We start from the raw sequence: 22138 nt of genomic DNA, 5'->3' as shown, positions 1-22138 counted from the left end.
CAGTATTTATAGGGTTTAAATGGATTCAAGTCATTATTTTGTAGCAGATTCTCCTCACATGACCACACCAGTGTCAATCATTTGGGCAGTGTCGGTCCACACAACAAAATAGTCCTCCCTGTATCCATCAGCCGTCCAAATATAGCATTGCTGTCGGGCAGAAACCTCTTATCTCCATATTTTAACTTTTTGTTTTTCATAAACGAATGCCCTACTTTATCACACTACAGCGTGACATAAAAGCATCAAAAGTAGCAGATATATACAAGCTTGAAACGCAGCTCAAAACGACGTGTTTTGAGCTTGTAGATCTGCTATACTTTGTATGCTGAAAATATGTTTTGGACATGAGGTTTCCATCCGACAGAGATGATATACACAATCGTGATAGCCCATCACGCGATTATCCCACTTCAACTGTTCTACTCTACTGTCGTGAGATATTCATGTTTACTACTAGCAAGTAGCAACAGCTCAATGTATACAGCAGGGAATTTTGTTTAATTGTATGCCTTTTGTTTACCAAAGTCTTCTTCACTTTCCAACTTCCAAATGTACAGTAGTACAATAGGTAGTTTTACTGCCAAAAGAAAAACCAGCCACTACTGACCTGATGGTATCAACAGACTATGTACTACTCCATGCTGTGGAAGAATGTAATCCGTTCACACATTCAAAATGGATGTTGCTGTCCTAGACCAGTGGTTCCCAAATTATTTTGGGGGGGTCCCCAAGATGATTACCGGTAGATTAATGTGCAACATTGTTTTCTCACTTGACAGACCATCTAAACACTAAGTAAAAAAACAAAAGGGGTTCCCGTCCTGAATGGTTTAAGGACTTTTTAATACCTCTAAAAAGGAAAAAAATAAACTAAGACCATTACTATGTCTGTGTCAAATGTAACCAACAGACTATACTATACAAATTGTCAAACATTGGCTAAATTGTCAAATATTACATAAGAAAAGAGGCAAAACCTTTGAAAATTGGGGTTGGGGGTAACGACCTGAAAGGTTTAGATGCCCTCGTCTTTAGACAATATAAATTAACAACTTGACAGTTACACCTCTAAAATGGTGCGACTGTCCAAGTAAATGACAAGACATTTCATGCAAAGACAAAGCGATAAAGACGAGACAAACTTGAAGGTATACAAATATCTTCTTTTAATTCCAAAAAAAATAAAACAATATCAAAACAAAACATATGTATTCAAGCACGTCATCAACATCATGAGAGCTGATGCTAATATTTCATAGCCATCGCTTTAAGATCTGTATGCAGAGTGCAGACCAATACATCATGTGTGTCTGTCTACTCTGTAAGTCTGTATGTCATCTGTTCCATAGAAAATTAGACATAGGCACACACAATATATCCTCCATTCTTACTCCTTTACAATGGTATCGTGGGCATTTTTTTCTCAAAACACTGTGTGTGTGTGTGTGTGTTTGCATCATGTGTCCTGTAGCATCGTCTCCTTGTGGTCCTCTGCTGGTCTATTGGTAATACAGCTCCAGGTTCATGCCATCATGGATTTCATCTGCGCAAACCACCGTTAAGTACAACACTTCAGAAAAAGTTTAGAAAAAAAGAAATTAAAGTACAACACATTAGCACAAGTATTAGCGTGTTTTTGTTTTATGTCGATGAATCGATTATAATATAATTCCTTGCATAACAGAGTCATGCAAAAGATATGAACAGATGACATCACGTATTGATGCCGGTATGAATTAGTATTATTAAAGTTTCTAAGGCTACTATAGGGGAGTGTGTCCAGCAATGCTGCAGGTATCCCCTAGCCTAGGTAAAGCCCTCACCAGATTTCCAGTCTGCCTGAGGGGAGATGAAATGTTGTCCAGCAGGGGGAGTGGTTTTACCAGGCTAGGTATCCCCTACCTAAAGGCCATAGACTTGCATTTAATTGCCAATTAAATAACAGTACGTCAAAGATATCGTCTATGTCGAGTGGAAACCGCCCAAAACTCTTACTTTTCAGGATTAAAATCCAAAAGCATCAAAAGCAACAGCTCATGTTGATGCTTTTGTGTGAGACTGTCACTGTAGTATGATCAAGTAGTAGGGCATTCATTTAAAAAAACTAAATCACAGTTCAAATATGGATAAGAGGTTTCTGCCCAACAGCAACCATATCCTAATTAACATGAACCGACAGTGACGTTGGAAGAAGTGTTCATATACAACTGTCATCATAAAGGATACAGTCACCCAGCGTAACGTGATCCTTGAATATGGTGTACCTGGAGAGAAAACACAGTGGAAGCACATGGTCACAAGTTTCACAACATCCCTGCAGATGTAAACAAACTGACTGAAGTGTAAAGCCACACTATCAGGCTGCTCTGACAGCGAGTTGTGGGTTCGATTCCCAAGCCCCGACGACTTTGCTGTGTGTCACTCACTCCCCGTCTCTCTTTACTGTGTACCATCACAGTAGTTTTAAAATATCTTTAAAAGAATATATAATAATGGTCGGATTGAACTTCTCCGTTTCACGCTGTCAAGGGTTCTACAATCTCTGTGGCGCATTGAGAGCTATTTCATTTCACTGCACAACGCCATAGAAGACATGCTGGCTACTGTGGAATCCAAATGACTCAAATCAGTCGTGGAGACTGAGAACTTGAATCCAAATACAACCAACGAACTCACCATTTCTTCAGTACAATTTTGTCCCACCGTGTCCCTGTCTGGGCAGCGATGAGTTTCTTCAGATCTCCGATAGTGTCCTCAGAGCTGATTGAACGGTGGTTAAGGAAGAAGCGTGGTTGTGCTCACATGACAAAACAGGCATACAAGTAATGTAAGCATGTTGTGCACACGGGCCGGGCCTGTTCTTTCCAACACTTGAAGCTACAGTCCAGTCACATATTTATTAATAAATAAAACCAACTTGTATGGTAGACAAACCTCCTGGTTGACAAATAGTATCGCCTGAAGCCCATTATCTCCCGTGGTCAACCAGGGATTTCCCTCTAGGACCCGAGTTCAAAACCTGGCTGGCTGTTAACGGTTGCAGTTACTAGCTCTCTCCGTCGAGAGAGGACTTCAAAACTTACAGGCACAGCGTGCACTGAGCAAGTTAAGACAATTTAAACATGTTTCTATAGTTCATTCATTTACAGTTGGCTTTATTGAAGGATACTTGCACTTGACCCGGACCTTCTTCCCCAGACGATCGTTGCAGACCACCTCAATCATCTTGCCAGGCTGTTCAGATCAAAAAATAATAATAAACAAACATTATACTACATCATAACACAATGTGTTTTACTGTTCTGAATGTGATGGCTGAGGATGAAGCATCCTCGTACACCTCAAATGTAGAACAAAATGGGAAAGACTCATTCTACTACTCTGCCACCAAAATGTGGAATGCCCTGAACATCCATAAAGGATGTGTATCACGAGCCCCTTTTGGCACCCTCGGTTACCTTTTCTGAAGTTTGGACGCGGTACCCTAGTCCCTGACAGCTTATTATTCCATCCTCCATAGGATGCCTACAGTATTCCTTGCCTCTAAATAAGAACACGACAAGGACTATAGGACTAGAATGGTTTTCCATTTACATTTCTGACTGATATGGTATGGTATTCATTACTATTCAATTAATCAATGCATAAAAAACGCCTTGGCGTGTGAACTTGTAGATCGGCTATTTTTTTATTTAAAACATTTTATTGCTCAATTCACTTATTAATAAAAGCAGTTTGACATAAATGTATATCCGCCTCGTTGACAAGTGCCGCACACACACACACACACACACACACACACACACACACACACACACACACACACACACACACACACACACACACACACACAATTATTTTAACAAAATGTTAAAATAATAATTAACATTACATTGATATAATTATAAATACAAGCGCATTTCTACCTGAAATGAATAATAAGAACCAGGTTTGATCTCTCTCTCTGCTTCGGTGTTGCTTTCTTTCTTAACTGAATCCTTGCTTGCCGTAAAGTGATGTAAACGTTATGGCGTCGGATTGTGGACCAATCAAATCAGCGGAACACATGATTGACAGGCTACGTTCCTTGCCTCCCATTGGACGGGAGCTCGGGCAGAGGGCGGGCGCAACTCGAAAAACAAATCCTAACGTAAAGCTGTTTGCATGCTGACGTTCTACTGCTAGCGTTGCCATGTCGGCTTATTATTATAAGCTACTTTGGGCTTGGTTTTCTGTAAGGTTGCAGTAGTTTCTTTGGGCTTGTTGTAGTTGATTAACTGTTTTAAACAAGTGGTTGTTGTCATCAACAACAACAACAACAACAACAACAATAATAATAAATAAATAATAATAATCATAATATATTTTATTTTATTTATATTTGTGCTACAGGCTTTAAATCCAGGAAAAAATGGGGTATAGATCAGAATTTGAGAAAATCTTATCTGAAAACCACAATCTAAACACCTTTTGTGCCAGGGGACCACCATACAAGATTTGTGTTGTTCAAATAAAAATGTTTCAAAAATATTCTAAAATTACGTATTTGTTGCCACTCAGTAGGTTTTCCCGCATAACGTCCGGGTAAGATGATGATGTCACGCGCATACGATCTATTTATATTATGAAGTTGCTTATTTTGGTTTTCGTAGAACTGTTGCTTATTTTCTCTCGCAAAATATGGCAGTACTGGTCCTACTGGTCCTACTGTAAAGTGTCGTAACGTCAATAACCACTGCTCTGACTGCTGCAAAACTGCAAACACAACTACTGCAGCATACACTCACACTAGAACTGGATTTCAATATAATATTAAATTAGTCTTAATTTACACAGAAATACAGAATGGCGGATGACGAGAAGCTGCCGTCCGGATGGGAGAAGAGAATGAGTCGCAGTTCAAGTAAAGTTTTGTCTTTATGGGGAGGGTATAACAACGCAAAACCGCGGGATGGATGGCTGTGCATGCTAGCAGTGCTTTAGCTCCCTAAGCTCGCATCGTGGTTTTGCAGCCTATGAACCACTAAACCGCACTGGTCATTCATTGTCATTGTTATGTTAACTTAAATGACTGATGATGCATGCTAAATGATGACATAGCTAGATGTGGGATCTAGAGTTTTGCTGTGTTTTGATATTACTTAACATGCATACATAATCATATCCACCCACATCAGGGCCCATGACGTCATTGTGATCCTTGAGTGGGACTGGGACCTGGGGGAAAAGCCTGCTGTACTGCATGGGGTAGTTAGATGAGCAGACAGAAATTGGAAGTGGATTGGAATTGTTGGTTATAAATTGTGTTTCTGGGAGGGCAATCTGTTTTGGCTCTCTCTCTCACGTATTTTCTGTTTATTTGTGAATGCCCCTTTCTGTTTATTAAAGAGCTGTAGAGACGAGAGCCAGGGAGATTCTTTTTATAATAGGATGAATCTAGAGTTGCAATACCCTCCATTGACACCCCATTGATCCAAATAGAAATGTCCGATCTGCTCGTATTAAACCACGTTAAACTCCCCAACATTGCAGCTGTAGGCCAGGGCAAGCAGTTGAATTATCCTCTTTCTATCTGCAAAGTTTGTTTCATTAAAAATAAATCCACCATAGTTGAGCTACTTTCTGAGTAGGTAAATAAATTCTGTGTAGGTTATTTTTCTAAGTGTTGGAGTTTGGAAGCACTCGTTTTCATTAACCCAACGTGATGCTGTGTTCCTGCATTATGTGCAAATTCGAAACAGGTGACTTCCAACGAGCCCTCCCAAACTCCAACACTTGGTCTTCAGAAAGTACCTCATAGCCATAACACATGTCTACGGTGGATTTTATGAAACAAACGCAGATAGAGGGATAATAAAAGCTTGCCCTACAGCTGCAATGTTGGTGAGTTTAACGTCATTTAATACAAGCATCTCCATATATGAAGATTATGACACTGACCTCATCTAACCCTGGATAACCATACATGGAGAAGATCACCTAGATAATATGCATATATGGAGCCGGCCAGCAACTCTACATCTGACCTCAAACTCTTACATCTCCATATATGGAGCTGACCTGTTCTGACATTCCATTATGTTGATCCTCATCCTTCCCAACCTGTCCTTCCTGTTCTGAACTTCTGAGTCTGACATTCCATCAGTTGATCTGACCTCATCAAACCCTATACACTCAAGACATATATGGCCAGTATATAAAGATAGCTAAAGAAAGCTCTATATAGAGCTTTAACCAAAACATCCCGTGCACCCCTTTTAATTCTGAAAGAGTACAAATTGGAGAAACAAATATTTTGTGTACAATTTACAGTTTGGTAGAGTGAAATGAAAAAGGTTCTCTTCCAGTGGTGCCTCCATCATCCTTTGGTCTTTCTTGTGTTCCTAAAATAAACAGGCTAATGATAATAATAATATTAATGAAACTACTTTTGCCTCTCTTTTCCCTTCAGGCAGGGTGTACTACTTCAATCACATCACCAACGCCAGCCAATGGGAACGTCCGGTTGGAGATGGTCGTGGAGAACCAGATAAGGTTTTGCCTGTTCTTTTTTTTCTCCATCATATGCATTGCATGTTGGTCACCCCCCCCCCAGCCCCCATACATTCTTGCTTTGACATTTTTGTCAACTGCTGCACTGTGTTCGTAACCAATTTAGTTCCTGATCCTGTAACCTGGTTAAATAAAGGACATGATGATTTCACTTTCAAACACTGTAAACAAAGTCCACCCTGGCTTTTTGTTTGCACCCCAAAACAGTTTTTAAGTTGCTTGATTCAATATATCTATATTATCCAACTGTTACCACCATCAAAACAAACAAACAAATACCAGATGTATTCATATTGTGGAGCATTTCGCTCTGAAAATAACAACCTTTCTTAGAGTGTTAACTCTATTATCCTGGAAATACATGGGGTCTTACTGACAGACACAGTAGGCTTGTTTACTCAGCCAGTCCAGAAACATTGAGGTGGCTGTGCGCTAGACAACCTTGCCTTAACAAACTGAACACACAGAGAAACAAAACTTGACTGTTAGCTTTTTTTTAAATGCCAGATTTAGCTACTAGTTCTGCGAACTTCCCATGCAAACTGCTAGCCTGGCCATTCTGTCAAGATTCTGTCTGATCAGCACAGCTGATTTTTATATTTAGAGTAGTTTAGAACGGCTAGGTGTGCTTTCATGCTTGTTTGAGCACGGTGACGGGTAGAGAGCCTATTTCTATACTACCCGGCCGGTATATGTCCTTTTTGTTTTGCTCAAGGCTGCAGTTTGTTAAACTGACGCAGCATTTATGCACACTGCCGACCGAACACCTTCTACTCTATGCTCAAAATGCAGGAAAGAGATGTTTTCAAGAATGCAGCTACAGTACCAAAAGACTTCTACTCGCCCCCGTTATTGATCTTAAACATCCATCATTGATACATTTCATTGATGGTTAAACCACTTAAACAAAGGTGTTTTGATTTGAGATCCATTTTTGATGTAGGGTTTAAGTGACTCCATGTTGTGCAGTGTAACTCAAGTGTGCCACTCGGTGTCAGTGAACACACAAACAAATCTCTTTAGTAATTTTTGCAGTTACATTTTGAATGATTATTATCGGAAATACATTTTTGTCCAAACTCACAAAATTGTGAGTTACAAAAAAGACTAATATACAGTATGTAGTAGAATGTACATAAATAGATGCTTATACAGTATGTGTATAGAGCGTATAGAGCTCATAGACATTTCAAAAAGTATTTATTTAAAGACGTTTACGCCGCGGACAACTCTTGTCGTGACAAATCATGACAACAAACACATTTCTTTGGGCTGAACAAATAATTAGAAAGAAGAAAAAAACACCTTTTTGTTGTTTTTCTTCTTTGTAATTATTTGTTTGGTCCAAAATATTGTGTTGAGTTGGCTTCGAGTTGGCTTGGTCCTTGGTGTAACCGTCTTTAAATAAATACCTTTTGAAATGTCTAAAAATGCATTGGGAATCATTTCCTGGGCCTGGCGTCGTCATGAAAGGGGGTGGGACTGCGACGCTCTATTGCATGCATGCATACATACATACATACATACATACACAATATAGAAGTAAGACCCAAGCACATGATGGCACTTTACTGTGATTCATGTACATACTCCACTATTACTACTTACCTTACTACTTGTTGTTCTTAATTATTTCTTGTTAGAACATTTTGTAACTGACACCAAATCATTTTACTGTCTCGTGTATTCATGTGATATGTAACAAATACATTGATTGGCTCCCCCCAGGTGCGCTGCGCCCACCTCCTGGTGAAGCACAGCCAATCACGTCGCCCGTCCTCCTGGCGAGAAGAGAACATCACACGCACCAAAGACCAGGCGCTAGAGTTCATTCAGAGTAGGTCACTTAACCCATTTTAGGCGGAAACCCCTTTTGGTGTTATGGTTACGTTATGGTTTAGCTATTTAAAAATAGCAGATCTACAAGCTCGGTGGCGCGCTACGAGCTTGTAGGTCTGCTATTTTTGAAAAGTCGAAGAACGACTGACATATAGAAACATGGCTTTTTCAGAAAACTGTCATTTTCAAACAGACATTTTTAGAATCTGATCTCAGGTCAGAATGGGTTAAGTTCCTAAATGTGTACATGTTGTTCCGATACTAATATCGGAAACGCCGCCGATACTGCCTGGAAAATACTGGTATCGCCGAGATACCTGATGTAACTTATCACAAGATGATGACATTTACAGTAAATCAACGACTTTGTATTTTGATTTTTGAATGCTTCAGTTGCTGTTGGCACTACCGTTTTATACTCTTACTGTACTATTTACATTTGTTTTAATATATTAACTTGTAGCTGTGCACAATTATTATTAATGGCATTTGTAATTATTCCCAGTGGTTATCCATTTTATTTTAATTTATTTCAAGGACCCCTATTTGTACACTCAGAGTTACAGACCCCTAAGGGTCCATTTGGAACCCCCTCAAGGTCCCTCGACCCCACTTTGAGAACCACTGTACTAGATGCTTTTTAAGTGACACACAAATCTGTACATCTCTATTATAAATACGGAGATATTATGGTACATATATCAAATATGTGTACTTTTCTTCCACGATGCATTAAAGTGCTACCTTCGGATGCATTAATGATGCAGTCTATCTGAGTCTCGCCAGGGGAACTTCACACTTTGGTATTTCAATAGCAAAAAGGAGTAAAACAATTATTTCTTATCCCTTTCATAGTTTGCATAGGGAATACGTGTTACGCACCAAGTGGTGAGGGTAACGCTGACTCTAAGGCTACACATTTACGTAGCAGTTTCTAACTATTGTGGATGTGTGGTACTGTTAATAACAACCACTTTTTTATGTTTCATTTCATTCACTTACTGTTTTGTGTGTGTGTGTTTGTGTGTGTGTGTGTGCGTGTGCGTGTGCGTGTGCGTGCGTGCGTGCGCAGAGTACATCGAGCAGATCAAGTCTGGAGAAGAGGAGTTTGAGGCTCTGGCTTCTCAGTTCAGCGACTGCAGCTCTGCTAGGAACGGTGGAGACCTGGGACTGTTTGGCAAAGGTGCACACACACACGCAGTACAGCAGTGGTTATATTAGGATGAAAGAGTAAGGAATTCCATTAAAAAATATAGTGAAAATAGCCAATCCACAACTGTAGAGCCTGTAGATCTGTTATTGCGAATGCAGTGATTGCGAACGCAGTGAGAACTTACTATGAGACCTAGCAGATCATGTCTGTGTGTGTGTGTGTGTGTGTGTGTGTGTGTGTGTGTGTGTGTGTGTGTGTGTGTGTGTGTGTGTGTGTGTGTGTGTGTGTCTGTCCCGCTTTTGTGCCCATATATGGAGCTGAGTGATTTGTGTCACCATGACTCAGCCATAACCATATAAGGAGTCCCCAAAGCAGCTATACGTCCAAAACCCAAATATGTACGAGCTGCGTTCGCTTTGCGCGTCTTACTGGTTTTCACTACTTTAGGGTCCCAGGGAGACATCAAATTTCTCTTTTTGTGTCTCGACCTAAAAAGTTTGGGCAAACCAAGGGCAGAGAGATAGGAGAGACATGCAGGATAAAACCAAGGTCATCGCAATATGCTGTCTGTGCACTGGCTGAGGCACCGTGCAGGCATCTTGTCTATGCTGTCTGTGCACTGGCTGAGGCACCATGCAGGCATCTTGTCTATGCTGTCTGTGCACTGGCTGAGGCACCATGCAGGCATCTTGTCTATGCTGTCTGTGCACTGGCTGAGGCACCATGCAGGCATCTTGTCGTCTGTGAATTGCAATTACATTTGTGACTCCCACAGGGCTCTCCTCTGTGAAAAGGCCTATATTAATTAAACCAAGTGGAATGAAATCAGTTAGTCTAAAATCTAACTGTAAATGATTTATTATAAAAAAAAAGGACGGAACAGTTAATTACAAATGATTCTGATCACTCCAAAAAGTTAAGGGATAGGCCCAACATAATTCTGTCAGTGAATGCAACATTTCGTCCACCAGTTCATACGTTTTTCACAGCAGTCCCTCTCTCTTTCTCAACGTATTTGAATTAGTGGAATTAAGGCAAAATTACCCCAAACTGCACAAAGGTATTTATGGTTGTTAGATTGTCGTTTGCAAGTCATGCTAGTTACATTTGACAGCCTATAGCAGCAAACTATACTGTTCTGAATTCAGTCCATTAAAAGGTGCTTGTGCAGTTCGCGTTTACAATTTCTACACATGTCAAAACCCTAGAGCGCAAATGCTAGCAAGTCACAAAGTTACAAACCAGTTCCTTATGCGTTTATAATCCCACGCTTTTATCAGACATGCATTCTATTAACAGAATGGGTTTCCTAACCAGGTGGGGGGAAAAAGCAAGCACCACTCGCTTATTTTATGTATCTTTTCTGAGCGGCGGCACACCATCTCCAATGCACAGCAATGTGTGTCTGTCTGTCTGTCTGTCCGTCCGTATGTCTGCCTGAGTAGGACCTATTGACCCTGCAGCTGCTTTATGGCCCCTACACACTGTAGGAGTTTTAGAGTTGTCGGCGAGTCATCAGATCGTCATGTATTTCACACTACAGGAGTCTTTTATTTTATTTTATCGGCTGTCATATCTGTGTGGATTTCACACTAAACGATTGGTCGCCGATTAGGGATAACTCACTGCAGGAGTTCACCGATAAGCTATACACATCCTTTGTTTTTTATTCCAATTCATTTTGACATCTCACGCACGTGCAGGATGCCGTGATACAAACGCGAGACCGACACAGGACGCCTCTCTCTCTCTCTCTCTCTCTGCATGCACACACAGGATAGCCAGGCTACACAGGGTGAAGCGTGTAGCCTACGTGGCCTGCAGCGAGACAGGACGTTAAATATAACTCTCCCTGCACACACACACACACACACACAGAGAGCGCACGAGGTCCCAAAGTTTGCTCCGATGCGGTTTTATCAACATTATTCAAGTGAAATGAGTCGATTTTATAGACTATGTTTACAGCAACATTGGGCTAATATAGCTACCATTGGACAGGACAGGTATTTACCCAAGGAATAACGGTTATGTATATTATTATCATCTGATCATCTATCTATGCAGTCGACGACCGAGAGACAGACAGACCGACAGTGTCAGTGAGTGCTCTCATTGGCTGCAATACAGGACTTCTCGGGACGCGGGCGCAACCCATTTCATAACTGTACGATGTCCAGTCGGCGACAGAGCCAAATATGAAACCTTCTTGATATTCAGAAACGGTCTGGGAGGCGTCGGCGAGCACTTTTATCGGCGCTATAGCTTCTCGCAGAGACCTTTCACACCCGATCTTGTTTCAGATCGGGAGTTTTGTCGGTGAGCGCCAAAAATGCTCCCCGACAGCATAATCGGAGCAAACATCGGGCAGTGTGTACGAACCATTAGTCAACATCTGTGCTTGGCTCCAAGGCACCACACACACACACACACACACACACACACACTATAACACAGCATTATAACACACAGTCAATATTTAACTATAACAATAAAAGTATCGTTCCACCGCATCGGCAAATTACACAAAAAGTTAAAATATGGACATACATTTCTGCACGACGACGGGCGGTACATTTCTTTTAACGTGTGTGTTATGCGTGTTTGCAGGTCAGATGCAGAAGCCGTTTGAGGATGCCTCCTTCGCCCTCAAAGTGGGAGACATGAGCGGCCCTGTGTTTACTGACTCTGGTGTACACATCATCCTCCGTACGGGATGAAGAGGAGAGGCCACATACGCACAGCCTCTTCCATACATGTACACACACACACACCACAATCTATCCTACAACGTCTTCTAAATCAGTGGTTCCCAACCTGGGGGGAGCCCGGGACCCCCTACCCTACCCCCCTCCCCACCACAGGGGGTGCACAAAAATCATAACCTTTGGTCGGGGTCCTGTTGTCAAAAATAGTCCCAAAATAGTATTTTTCCAAAAAAAATGGCAGATTTACATGCTCACAACGTGTCACATTCTATTAACACGTTGGCAGCTTGTAGATCAGCGTGTTTTTTGCCATTCATCGTACATGAAGAGTATAGGCCTTTTAACGTGTTTGACACGTCAGACAAACACAAGTGCGTGCGCACGTTAGGTGGGTCTCAACCATAGTCAAATGTGAGGAGGGGGGGGGGGGGGGGGGGTTCCTCCAAGGCCCAAACAGGTTGGCAACCACTGTTCTAAATCCCCAGAGCTATGTGGCGCATATTTAGAATCTTATTCCGCTCAAACAAGGCTTTGCAGGCTACGTACATGACATCTTTTATGTTGCACCATATTGCATTCAAAAGGACCAGCTGATAAATCGATGACGAGCACCAGAGAATATTATAGGATTGTTCCTAATTGTTTTTTTTGTTTTTTTTGTTTACCTGAGACATTGCTATTATAAAGTGAGAGTTGCCCGTGACCCTGTAAGAGGTGGTCGTGCAGGATCACATGATGTGTGTGGAGTGCGGGGAATGTATGCACAGTACACAGTACAGTATGTGTGAGCTACATGCGTGCTTGTGTTCTTGCCTCTACTGACATGCGTGTGCGTGCGCTCATATATATAAGGACCATTTTAGACTGACTTTCAAAAAGTGTAATTTCTGTTGCCAAAAGCAGTTCCTCTCCTCTCTCCCCGTCCGTCCCCATAGCATTCTTCTTCTGGAAAGCAAACGCACCAGAACTGTCAAATGTGACCGTGTGTCCTTCTGAAACAGACTGATATTAGTTGGGGGGCGGGGGGGGAATTCATGCCCAATGGGCATGGGGACGACATGGAAATGACATGTCGCGATTATTGCAAACGTAATTGTGATTAACAATATATATATATAGCGATAATCAAATTGTGCTAACTTAAAATGCCACTTTTGTTAACCACTTGAATCCCCAGCATCCATATTTTGGGGGGGGGGGGATGTGAAATTATAGCGTACCAAATAAAATTATAGCGGGTTTTAAGAGTTACTGAATTTGCAGCTCAATAAAAGCAACAATTATCGTATCGTCCCATCCTTAATCCCCAACTAACATCAACCATTGGGTTGGGCAGAATGGTCACCACAATGTTGTTATTCCCTCACATTAATGCTGAATTGAGCAGGTTATCGTTGCTACGAGTTAGTTTAATTAAACATGGACGTACCAAACAAAGTATACCAAGATGTATTTGAAGAAACCAGATTTCGTTTTTTTTTGGGTATGGGCACTACAGCCCCTGGTTTCTGAGGAAATTGTTTTTGGGAGCACACAGGCTATGACGTGAATCTACTGATTCTCACTAGACCAGATCAGAAAACGAAATAGAACGACTTGCAGACGGTTGCATAGAGTAGAAAAATACAGAAAGAAGAATTCTGATAAGGCGTGTCGCACAGACGTCGGTCTACATTCTCTGGAAGGATTTCCAGTGCATGTGCAATTATTTAGAATATGGTAAATTAATTAATGGTTTGTTTTGTATTCCACTGCTCTTGAAAATCCCATACGTTCAAAGAATATATATTACGCAGACTGTTCTTTTTGACTGTAATTAGAAGAAAAGAAAAAAAAACATGTAAGAATTGCTGTTCTTCCATCATTAAAAGTTTCTTGTTTTGTAAGTTTGTTTTGTCACTCCAAGGCAAGTTTTAAAATGGGTGTCTGCTGCCATACATACAGTAACCGTATGATGTACGGTAGGGGTCATTGCTAACCACTGCAATAGAGCGCCGCAGTCCCCTCTCCCTTACAGAAAAACGAGTGGCCCAGGAAATCAAAACCCAATGCATTCTCCCTTAGGCACTTCTTATTTAATTTATTTAAAGACGGTTTGGTTACGCCGCGGACAATAGGGGTGTGCCGATCAGGTTTATTTGGGGACCGATGCCGTGTGTAAGCCGGGTAATGTTCTAATATTTCCCAAATCATTATGTCAAAACTGTTCCTGTGTGTGTGTGTGAGAGGAAGGGGAGAATGTTTAGGCCTTGTCACAAAAACCATCCCGGTCTTCTGCAGACCGGTCTGGCCACGCTGGGTGCGCATTTGCAGAAACCAAAAAGTGGAAGAGCCAATCGGCGTCGGTCAATCACAGGCCACAGACACTGATTGGCTCTTCCACTTTTTGGTTCCTTCCAAAACGCCACACAGACATCGTTTGGGGCCTGACTGGTCGCGACCGGGATGGTTTAGCAGGCTTAAGTTAATTAGAACCCCTATTAAGACCCATTAAGATGGCAGATACATTATACAGAAGAAAACATAGATACAGCTACAGTGAGAGTAGTGACAAGATAACTAAGAATTTCTGATCGAGAAAAACGTCTGAAATCCACGTAACTCGAGAAGCGTTCGCCCCACCGACTTCAAATTCAACACGCGCGTTCCAACTTTTTCATGTCAAGGACCCCCAAATTGACACTAATTAGCCCCGCGGACCATCCATTTGAAAAGATATGCCAGGGACCCCCCATAAGAGAAGGTTTTTACGGCTCTAGCAGTGATTCTAAACCTGTTCTATTTTCAAGGACCCCCAGTTTGACATGCATATAAGTCTACAGACTCAAGTTTACCAGCAAAATCAATGTTAATTTAACTCAGAGTGTACAATTGGTTTCATTTGTACACTCAGAGTTACAGACCCATAAGGGTCAATTTGGTTCCAAACTATCATTTAGCTGGGGACCCCCATGGACCCCAACTCCCTCAAGGACCCCTGGTATATACCTGGAACCACCGGTGTAGTATAATCGAGTAGGGCATTAATTTATGAAAAGTTACAATTTGGAGATCAGAGGGTTTCTGTCCAACGACGACGGTTCAGTTAAAGTACCTCTGTATACAAGCGGCAGGCCTCTCAGACAGCAAGACGACAAGTTCCAAGGTTTATGAAACACATCATTCACGGTGAATGTGTCTGTCTCCATATCACTATCAGGTGTCAGTATTCTTCTGGCCAAGGCAGTGACTATATGTCCTCGGGTGTATAGCACTTAGGCCTTCCATTCTCAGCTGTCGAGTATTGGAACAATGCATTTTCACAGTCAGACATGACTGAGGAATGCCAGTCGTCAGAAATATCATAATAATTTGTAATGCATCCTTGTAGGATTCTGTATTTAAGCTCTGCCAACCTTTCAGATCGTTGTCAGACTAGTGTTGCCTCCTGTCCAGAGGCAGCCAGATGCTGTCCATTTCCTTTCCATTTCATTATCATCTGTACTATCAAATTAATCTGCTAAAAAGTATTTACTAGCAATTGTTCTTTCTCTCAACGTTGGCACGTCCCATAAGCAGGTAAGCAAAAAAAAACAGTTACAGTATCTACAAAGACCTGGTATGTCTGACGTTAAACAATGTAAATTTAATGTACATTAGGCTAGTTTGAACCCTGCAGTGCTTGTGCACTTTATTTCTGTTATTGCTGTCTAATATTGCTTTTTTCCCCTCAGTATTGCATGTGAAATATTGTAGTCTGTCTAGTAATGTTGAGATTAAAGTCGTAATCAGTTGGAATAGCTAGGAAAACATCTCTTACATCCCACACTGAAAAGGAATAGGCTAATTGACAATGTTTGAATTGAATAGCCTATTATTTATACATTTGCTCTGGCTACTGAAAATACAAGTATCACTATTCCAAAACTATTAGGGCTGTATTTTGCGTGTCTGAAGTACCAGGTCTTATTCCCTAACTTGAGTAAACTAAAGACCCACATGGAGGCGTGATCAATGCTCTTTGGCCACTCTTTAGTTTACTCAAGTTAGGGAATAAGACCTGGTTCTTAAGACACGCAAAAATACAGCCCTTTTAGTCTCTGGTTGTCTGCTAAAATCTCTTATCTTCCTTTTGCAGCTCCAGTCATGTCCTCCACCACCACCACCACCCTCCTCCTTCGCCTGAGTCTCCTCGTCGCCCTCCTGTCTCACGTCTGCTGCTGGACCAAGCCTTGTCGCCTACAGGGGAGAGGACATGAGTGCCTGGCCGCTCCCTTTGTGCCGGGCTTCAGTCTGGCCGGGGAGGGCTTCGACGTGACCACCCTGCAACGTAAGGCCTCTGTGATCAACATGAGGATCTTCCGTAACTCGGATGGCACCTGTACCCTCTACTGCAATCCCCTGCAAGGTGGCAAACTACAGAAGGTAGATCGTGTCTCTCCGCTTATGACCCATCATGCCATGATCACTATTTTTATATAGTTGAGCAGTTTATTCGAAGTTTTTTGTTTTTCCGTAAATTACCCGCCCTACTTTTTTAAAGATTTTTTTTAATGATAATGCAGACATCATTTAAAACAATGAATTACAGAATCATGATTTTCAAACTCAAAAAAAGAAAACAAAAAACAGCTAAAACAGCAACAAATTCTTGGATCATGTGGTATTTCAACCTTATTTACCACCCTACTTGATCATACTACAGCGTCACACAAAAGCAACAAAAGTAGCAGATCTACAAGCTTGAAACCCGTCGCAAATCGGCTCGTTTTGAGCTGCTATACTTTTGCTACGTCCATCCATCCATCTTTAACCGCTTATCCGAAGTCGGGTCGCGGGGGCAACAGCTCCACCAGAGAGCTCCAGATTCCCCCGCCCCCCCCCCCCCCCCCCCCAGATCTTCCTCTCTTTTGCTACATTTGAATTTGAATCCTGCAAAGTAACAGTTTTGGACATATGAGGTTTCCATCCTACAGAGACGATATACAACATAAATGTTTCTCTTGTCTTAGGTTCCATTGTCTGTAGCAGAGTGGTATTCCTTTAAGCGCTGTCCTTTTAATCTCCACGGCAGTAGCCACAACTCAGTCAGGTAAGATGTATCACACGTTTACAATTGTCATCCAACCATTTACAGTACCTCGCCTTACCTCTGATTATCTATTATTGTACAGTACTGACTGTTCCTATACTGTAATGTACTGCATTCTGTTGTATCATCCCGTCTGAACTTATCATGCAATAGAAGAAACAATTTGAGTCGTTTTTCCCCCTTCTTTCCTGCAAATTGTCTCAGCTCACTGGTTCAAGCTTACACCAATCATGAGAGTTATGACTGGCATGTACGTACACATCCTCCACATGTCCTGACCTTACCTATTATATCCTTAATATTATCCCATGATATTACTATTGTATTGCATTATTTGTTCATGGTATATACTTATTTTTGCCAGATGGGCTTAGACATTGAGAGGTATTCAGAACTGGAGGTGGGTGGGTCACGTTCCAAAGTGGCTCAGTTCGCCACGACCAAGGCCAACGAGGATCGATTCACCTACACCATCCACAAGCTCAGCTGTAGCCAATACAGGTCAGAGGCTATAGAGCTGTTTTTATGAATTAATCAATGTTGAACTTTGGTAGAATATTTTATACACGTCCGTGACGTGTCGTCATGTAGTATGGTGAAAACAGTTTGCACATAATTGAATGGCAACAGAGATTCGGGGAACAATACTATATGAAATGGGCACTTTTCCCGCACCTAGGCTATTTCACCTACTACGTCATGGTTGCTCTCTAGAGAGAGTCCACCAAGTCTACATGCAGCCAGTCATTTGCTATAGTGTTGGGATCTGTAACCCGAAAGGAACCGGATCCAATATTGAGGAACCGGTATCGGTTCCATCACATTTGGAACCGTTTCCGGGACTTAGTTTTAATTGTCACACTGTCAGAGCTGGTTATGTGGACTTCACGTCTGCGATATACTTACAATACTGGTGATTCTGAAACTTTTTTAATTCCAAGGACCACCATAACAGACCTGTTTTAGTTACATATACCTGTAAGGGTCCATTTGGAACCCCCTATAGGAATCGTTAAAGGGGATTTTTTTTAGGGATTCAACCGGAAGCAAATCCTAAAGGATCCCAACCCTATAGTCATTACTTTAATTATCTAGTTTCAAGTCATTTAACATTCATCCAAGTCAAGTCATGATCGAGTCCTGATATGTCCTTGCTGTTTTGTTTTGTTTTATTCTGTTTAGTTACCGTTTGTCGGACAAACCAATACTCGACTCAGATTTTCGGGACAATGTGAACAGTCTTCCCAAGGTGTTCAACTCTTCAACCAAGGCCCTATTCAGACGCATCGTAGAAACATACGGGACACACTACATCCGCCAGGTTAACACATGCCCCCCCCCCTCTCTCTCTCTCTCTCTCTCTCTCTCTCTCTGTCTCTCCCTCTCTCTCTCTCTCTCTCACACATACTTGATTGATTAATTGATTGTTTGTTTGATTGATTTTATTTGGTGATGATGATAAAAAGAGCACAGAGCACTTTCCAACATGCATAAGTCAAAAAGTCAAAACAGAAGAAGGAGAAAAAACACTAAACAACATGACAAGAGATCACAACAACGATGCATAACTATACAGACAGATGTCAATACACTACATAACATCCTGAGCTCTTTCTCTTTTTGTGTTGATATTTTTGGGGGCTTTTTGCCTTCATTGATACAGTAGATTGACAGGGAACGGGGAGAGAGGCAGCAAAGGTTGTCGGGATCGGCCCGGGACTAAAAACCTGCGACACACTGTCAGGCTGGATTACCAGCCTAGGTGCCTAGTGGACCGCTATAGCCTGGCCCGGGCCTTGAGCTTTTAAAAACAAATTTGTAATCAATAGATACTCTTACACACACAACACACATCACAGATTTGAATGCTTTTGGAACGATATAGTGTCGATGATGTGCTTGATACTTTTCAGGTTTACCTTGGGGGACGGTACAGGAGAGTGAGCGCCATACGTACCTGCTTGTCTACCCTCAATGGATTGTCCCGTTCTGAGGTATACCTTATACCTATACTATATAGTGCCTCAGATCCTCCTACACACCCACACAAAAACACACATGCAAAACAAGCAAAAAAAAATACATACCATTGTCATTCTAAATCTCCTACAGGTGGAGTCCTGCTTGAGGCTGGGACTCACCGACGGCTTTGGTATGTACACGAATGCCAGGAGCAAGAGCACCTGCTCCAAGGTCCTCGCCAACCGGCACCTCGCCGCGCACTACAGCGGCGGCCTGTACCAGAACTTCACGGAGGTGACGGGGGGCCGAGGCTGGACGGGTCAGATGTGCCTCACGCAAAACGACTCGGCCGGCTACAACAGGTGGCTGACCACCCTCCCGGACCACCCGGACGCCATCAAGTACTCCCTGAAGCCCATCTACATGCTGGCGAGGGACACGCATCAGCGCGCGGGGCTGAAGGCCGCCACCCAGCAGTACTTGAGCGAGAAGGGCCTCAGGCCTCAGTCCGGCTCTCCGTCCTCCTGTGACAACAGAGACCCCAACCTGGCCTCTGACTGTTGTCCTCTGAATGCCTGGCACGGGACACTGGTCGTGACCATCGTCAGAGCCTATAAGCTGAACGGAGATGTTTGGTCTGAGACTGATGCGTGAGTACAGCCAAGAGCATGAATGAGAAGAGAATGCATGAAACATGGATAGACAATGACATGTATGCATACATACATACATACATAATACATACATTAAGGAATTGTGGGCTGGGATTTTACAAAAAAGCCCCCTTTTAAATACATACATACATACCTACATAATTCTATACATACATCTCAGAAGTTGAAGCAGTTTTTAAGGACCCACTTTTAGGCCAGTGCAACAGAGCATGCTTTTGCCTTTTTTTTTAAACCCTACCCATTTTAACCAAATACATACACATACATACATACATACAGACAGACAGACAGACAGACAGACACACACACGCACGCACGCACGCACGCACGCACGCACGCACACACACACACACACACACACACACACACACACACACACAGGTCAGTTAGAACAATGGTTCTCAATCTTCAGTCTGCGACTCCCAAAGTAATTATATTTTAAGTGGACGCCCCTCCCCCCCCTTATATAATTTGACCAGTTTTTAAAGCATACTTGGTTGATTACATTTGATGCAGTATTAAGCAAGTCTTAAAAGTTCACTGTCATCTGCCAGGGGACAAAAGCTCATGTGGGCACCCTCTTTCCCAAACAAATAGTGGGTCATCAATGTTTTCCTCAATTAAAAACATAAATATCAGATCTAGAAACTCACAATGCGGCACGAAGCTACCGGTATGCCTTCATGTGAGCTTGTATATCTGCTATTTTCACTAGTTTTGGGCATGGCAACTATGTTCATGCATTAACTTTTCTGTTTTTCTGTTTCAGGTACGTTAAGCTATGGTATGGCAATATCCACCGCCAGACTCCGATGGTTGTGTCAGACAATCCCCGCTGGGACGCCTGCTATAACCTGGGCAAGGTAAACAGATGATTGCTAATATGACATGTTTAATCAGAGCTGTATGTGTGATAACCGGAACACTCGCCCCAAAACACACTTGTCCACATATTTTCTGGGGACTGCTCCCCCCCCCCTTCACTAAGGTCAGGAATCAGTTTAAGGTTAGTTTTAGGCATACGTTTTACTGAGGTTACGTTTAGGAATAAGGTTCAGTTTAGGCATAGTTTTACTAAGGTTAGGTTTAGGAATAAGGTTAGGTTTAGGCATAGTTTTACTGATGTTACGTTTAGGAATAGGGTTAGGTTTAGGCATAGTTTTACTATTAAGGTTAGGTTTAGGAATAAGGTTAGGTTTAGGCATAGTTTTACTAAGGTTACGTTTAGGAATAGAGTTAGGTTTAGACCTAGTTTGACTGAGGTTACGTTTAGGAATAGAGTTAGGTTTAGACCTAGTTTGACTGAGGTTACGTTTAGGAATGGTGGCGACCGTTCCGAGTTTCTTTCAACTTTCAACTGATTGTTTTCTAGGTGGACACATACATCGGACTGAACTTGAAGGTGGAGGTGTGGGACGCTGACTTTGCTTCGGACGACCTCCTTGGAGCGTGTGTGAAGAACGTGAGACAGGGGACCCACAAACACACGTGCGCCACGACGTCAGGAGGGCTTGAGTTCATCATCAAGCTCACCTGTGACAATCATCTGACGGGGAACAGGTGTGATCAGTACAAACCGTCACCAACATAGCACGCGTAGCAAGGCTACTAGATTGACTGTGGGCTTCCTCTTCCTTTATATTTTTACTACTACTGTTAATTTAACTACGGTAATTAAAATGTTCTATCATTTAATCTATATTGGCTCATCGTCTCCGCCAGCAAGCGAGAGAGTGAGAGATCTATTTTCTTTCTTTTCATTTACATTTTATTGAATTTCCGTTGTGTAAACAAACATACATGAAAAAGAAAAGACTTGGACAATTCATACAAACCAAATATACAATATACAGGTGTTTTGCTGTCTATAGTGCATCGCAGCGACGATGCGTTGTGAGCTTGTAGATCAGATATTTTCACCAACTGGTCTGCGCTAGTGTTTTTAAGGTTAAAGGTTAAATAATAATAATAAAAAAAAAAAACAACCACACAAAGATTCACACAGACTCTTCTCCACCGAGGCTATAGGAGTCTCCTTTACCACCAGCCTTCAGCCAATCCTCCTGGACGTGTGAGTGTAACTTCATTACCACAGAATGCCTGGGTCAACCTATTTCTGAAAACTAGGCCTCATAACAGTGATCAAGTGATCAACATTGGCCATTCATTCATAATA

At 42.0% G+C, this 22138-nt stretch overlaps 3 protein-coding genes across 3 annotated transcripts; 2 read left to right on the top strand and 1 right to left on the bottom strand.

Moving 5' to 3' along the window:
- Positions 1-1145: 1145 nt before the first annotated feature.
- On the bottom strand, positions 1146-4006 carry ubl5 (ubiquitin like 5). The gene is made up of 5 exons (XM_080759168.1): positions 3930-4006; positions 3173-3237; positions 2680-2763; positions 2230-2267; positions 1146-1546 (listed from the first exon to the last, which is right to left on the bottom strand). Exons 2-5 carry the CDS (start codon positions 3226-3228, stop codon positions 1503-1505), a joined length of 222 nt encoding a protein of 73 aa, XP_080615294.1. The 5' UTR covers positions 3229-3237; positions 3930-4006; the 3' UTR covers positions 1146-1502.
- Positions 4007-4732: 726 nt separating this feature from the next.
- On the top strand, positions 4733-14141 carry pin1 (peptidylprolyl cis/trans isomerase, NIMA-interacting 1). The gene is made up of 5 exons (XM_080759372.1): positions 4733-4906; positions 6455-6537; positions 8284-8392; positions 9467-9577; positions 12158-14141. Exons 1-5 carry the CDS (start codon positions 4849-4851, stop codon positions 12265-12267), a joined length of 471 nt encoding a protein of 156 aa, XP_080615498.1. The 5' UTR covers positions 4733-4848; the 3' UTR covers positions 12268-14141.
- Positions 14142-16380: 2239 nt separating this feature from the next.
- On the top strand, positions 16381-21553 carry LOC308313434 (perforin-1-like; the record flags this gene model as incomplete). Its single annotated transcript, XM_080760530.1, has 6 exons — positions 16381-16659; positions 17691-17827; positions 18509-18647; positions 19439-19938; positions 20732-20825; positions 21335-21553. The coding sequence occupies 6 exons, from the start codon at positions 16381-16383 to the stop codon at positions 21551-21553; spliced, it is 1368 nt and encodes a 455-aa protein (XP_080616656.1).
- Between the last annotated feature and the right edge of the window lie 585 nt (positions 21554-22138).

The sequence above is a fragment of the Protomyctophum bolini genome (assembly GCF_963924005.1).
Source record: "Protomyctophum bolini genome assembly, chromosome: 3".
Lineage (NCBI taxonomy): Eukaryota > Metazoa > Chordata > Actinopteri > Myctophiformes > Myctophidae > Protomyctophum > Protomyctophum bolini.
Note: the sequence above shows the minus strand (reverse complement) of the source record. Positions and strands in the feature narration are given on the sequence as shown.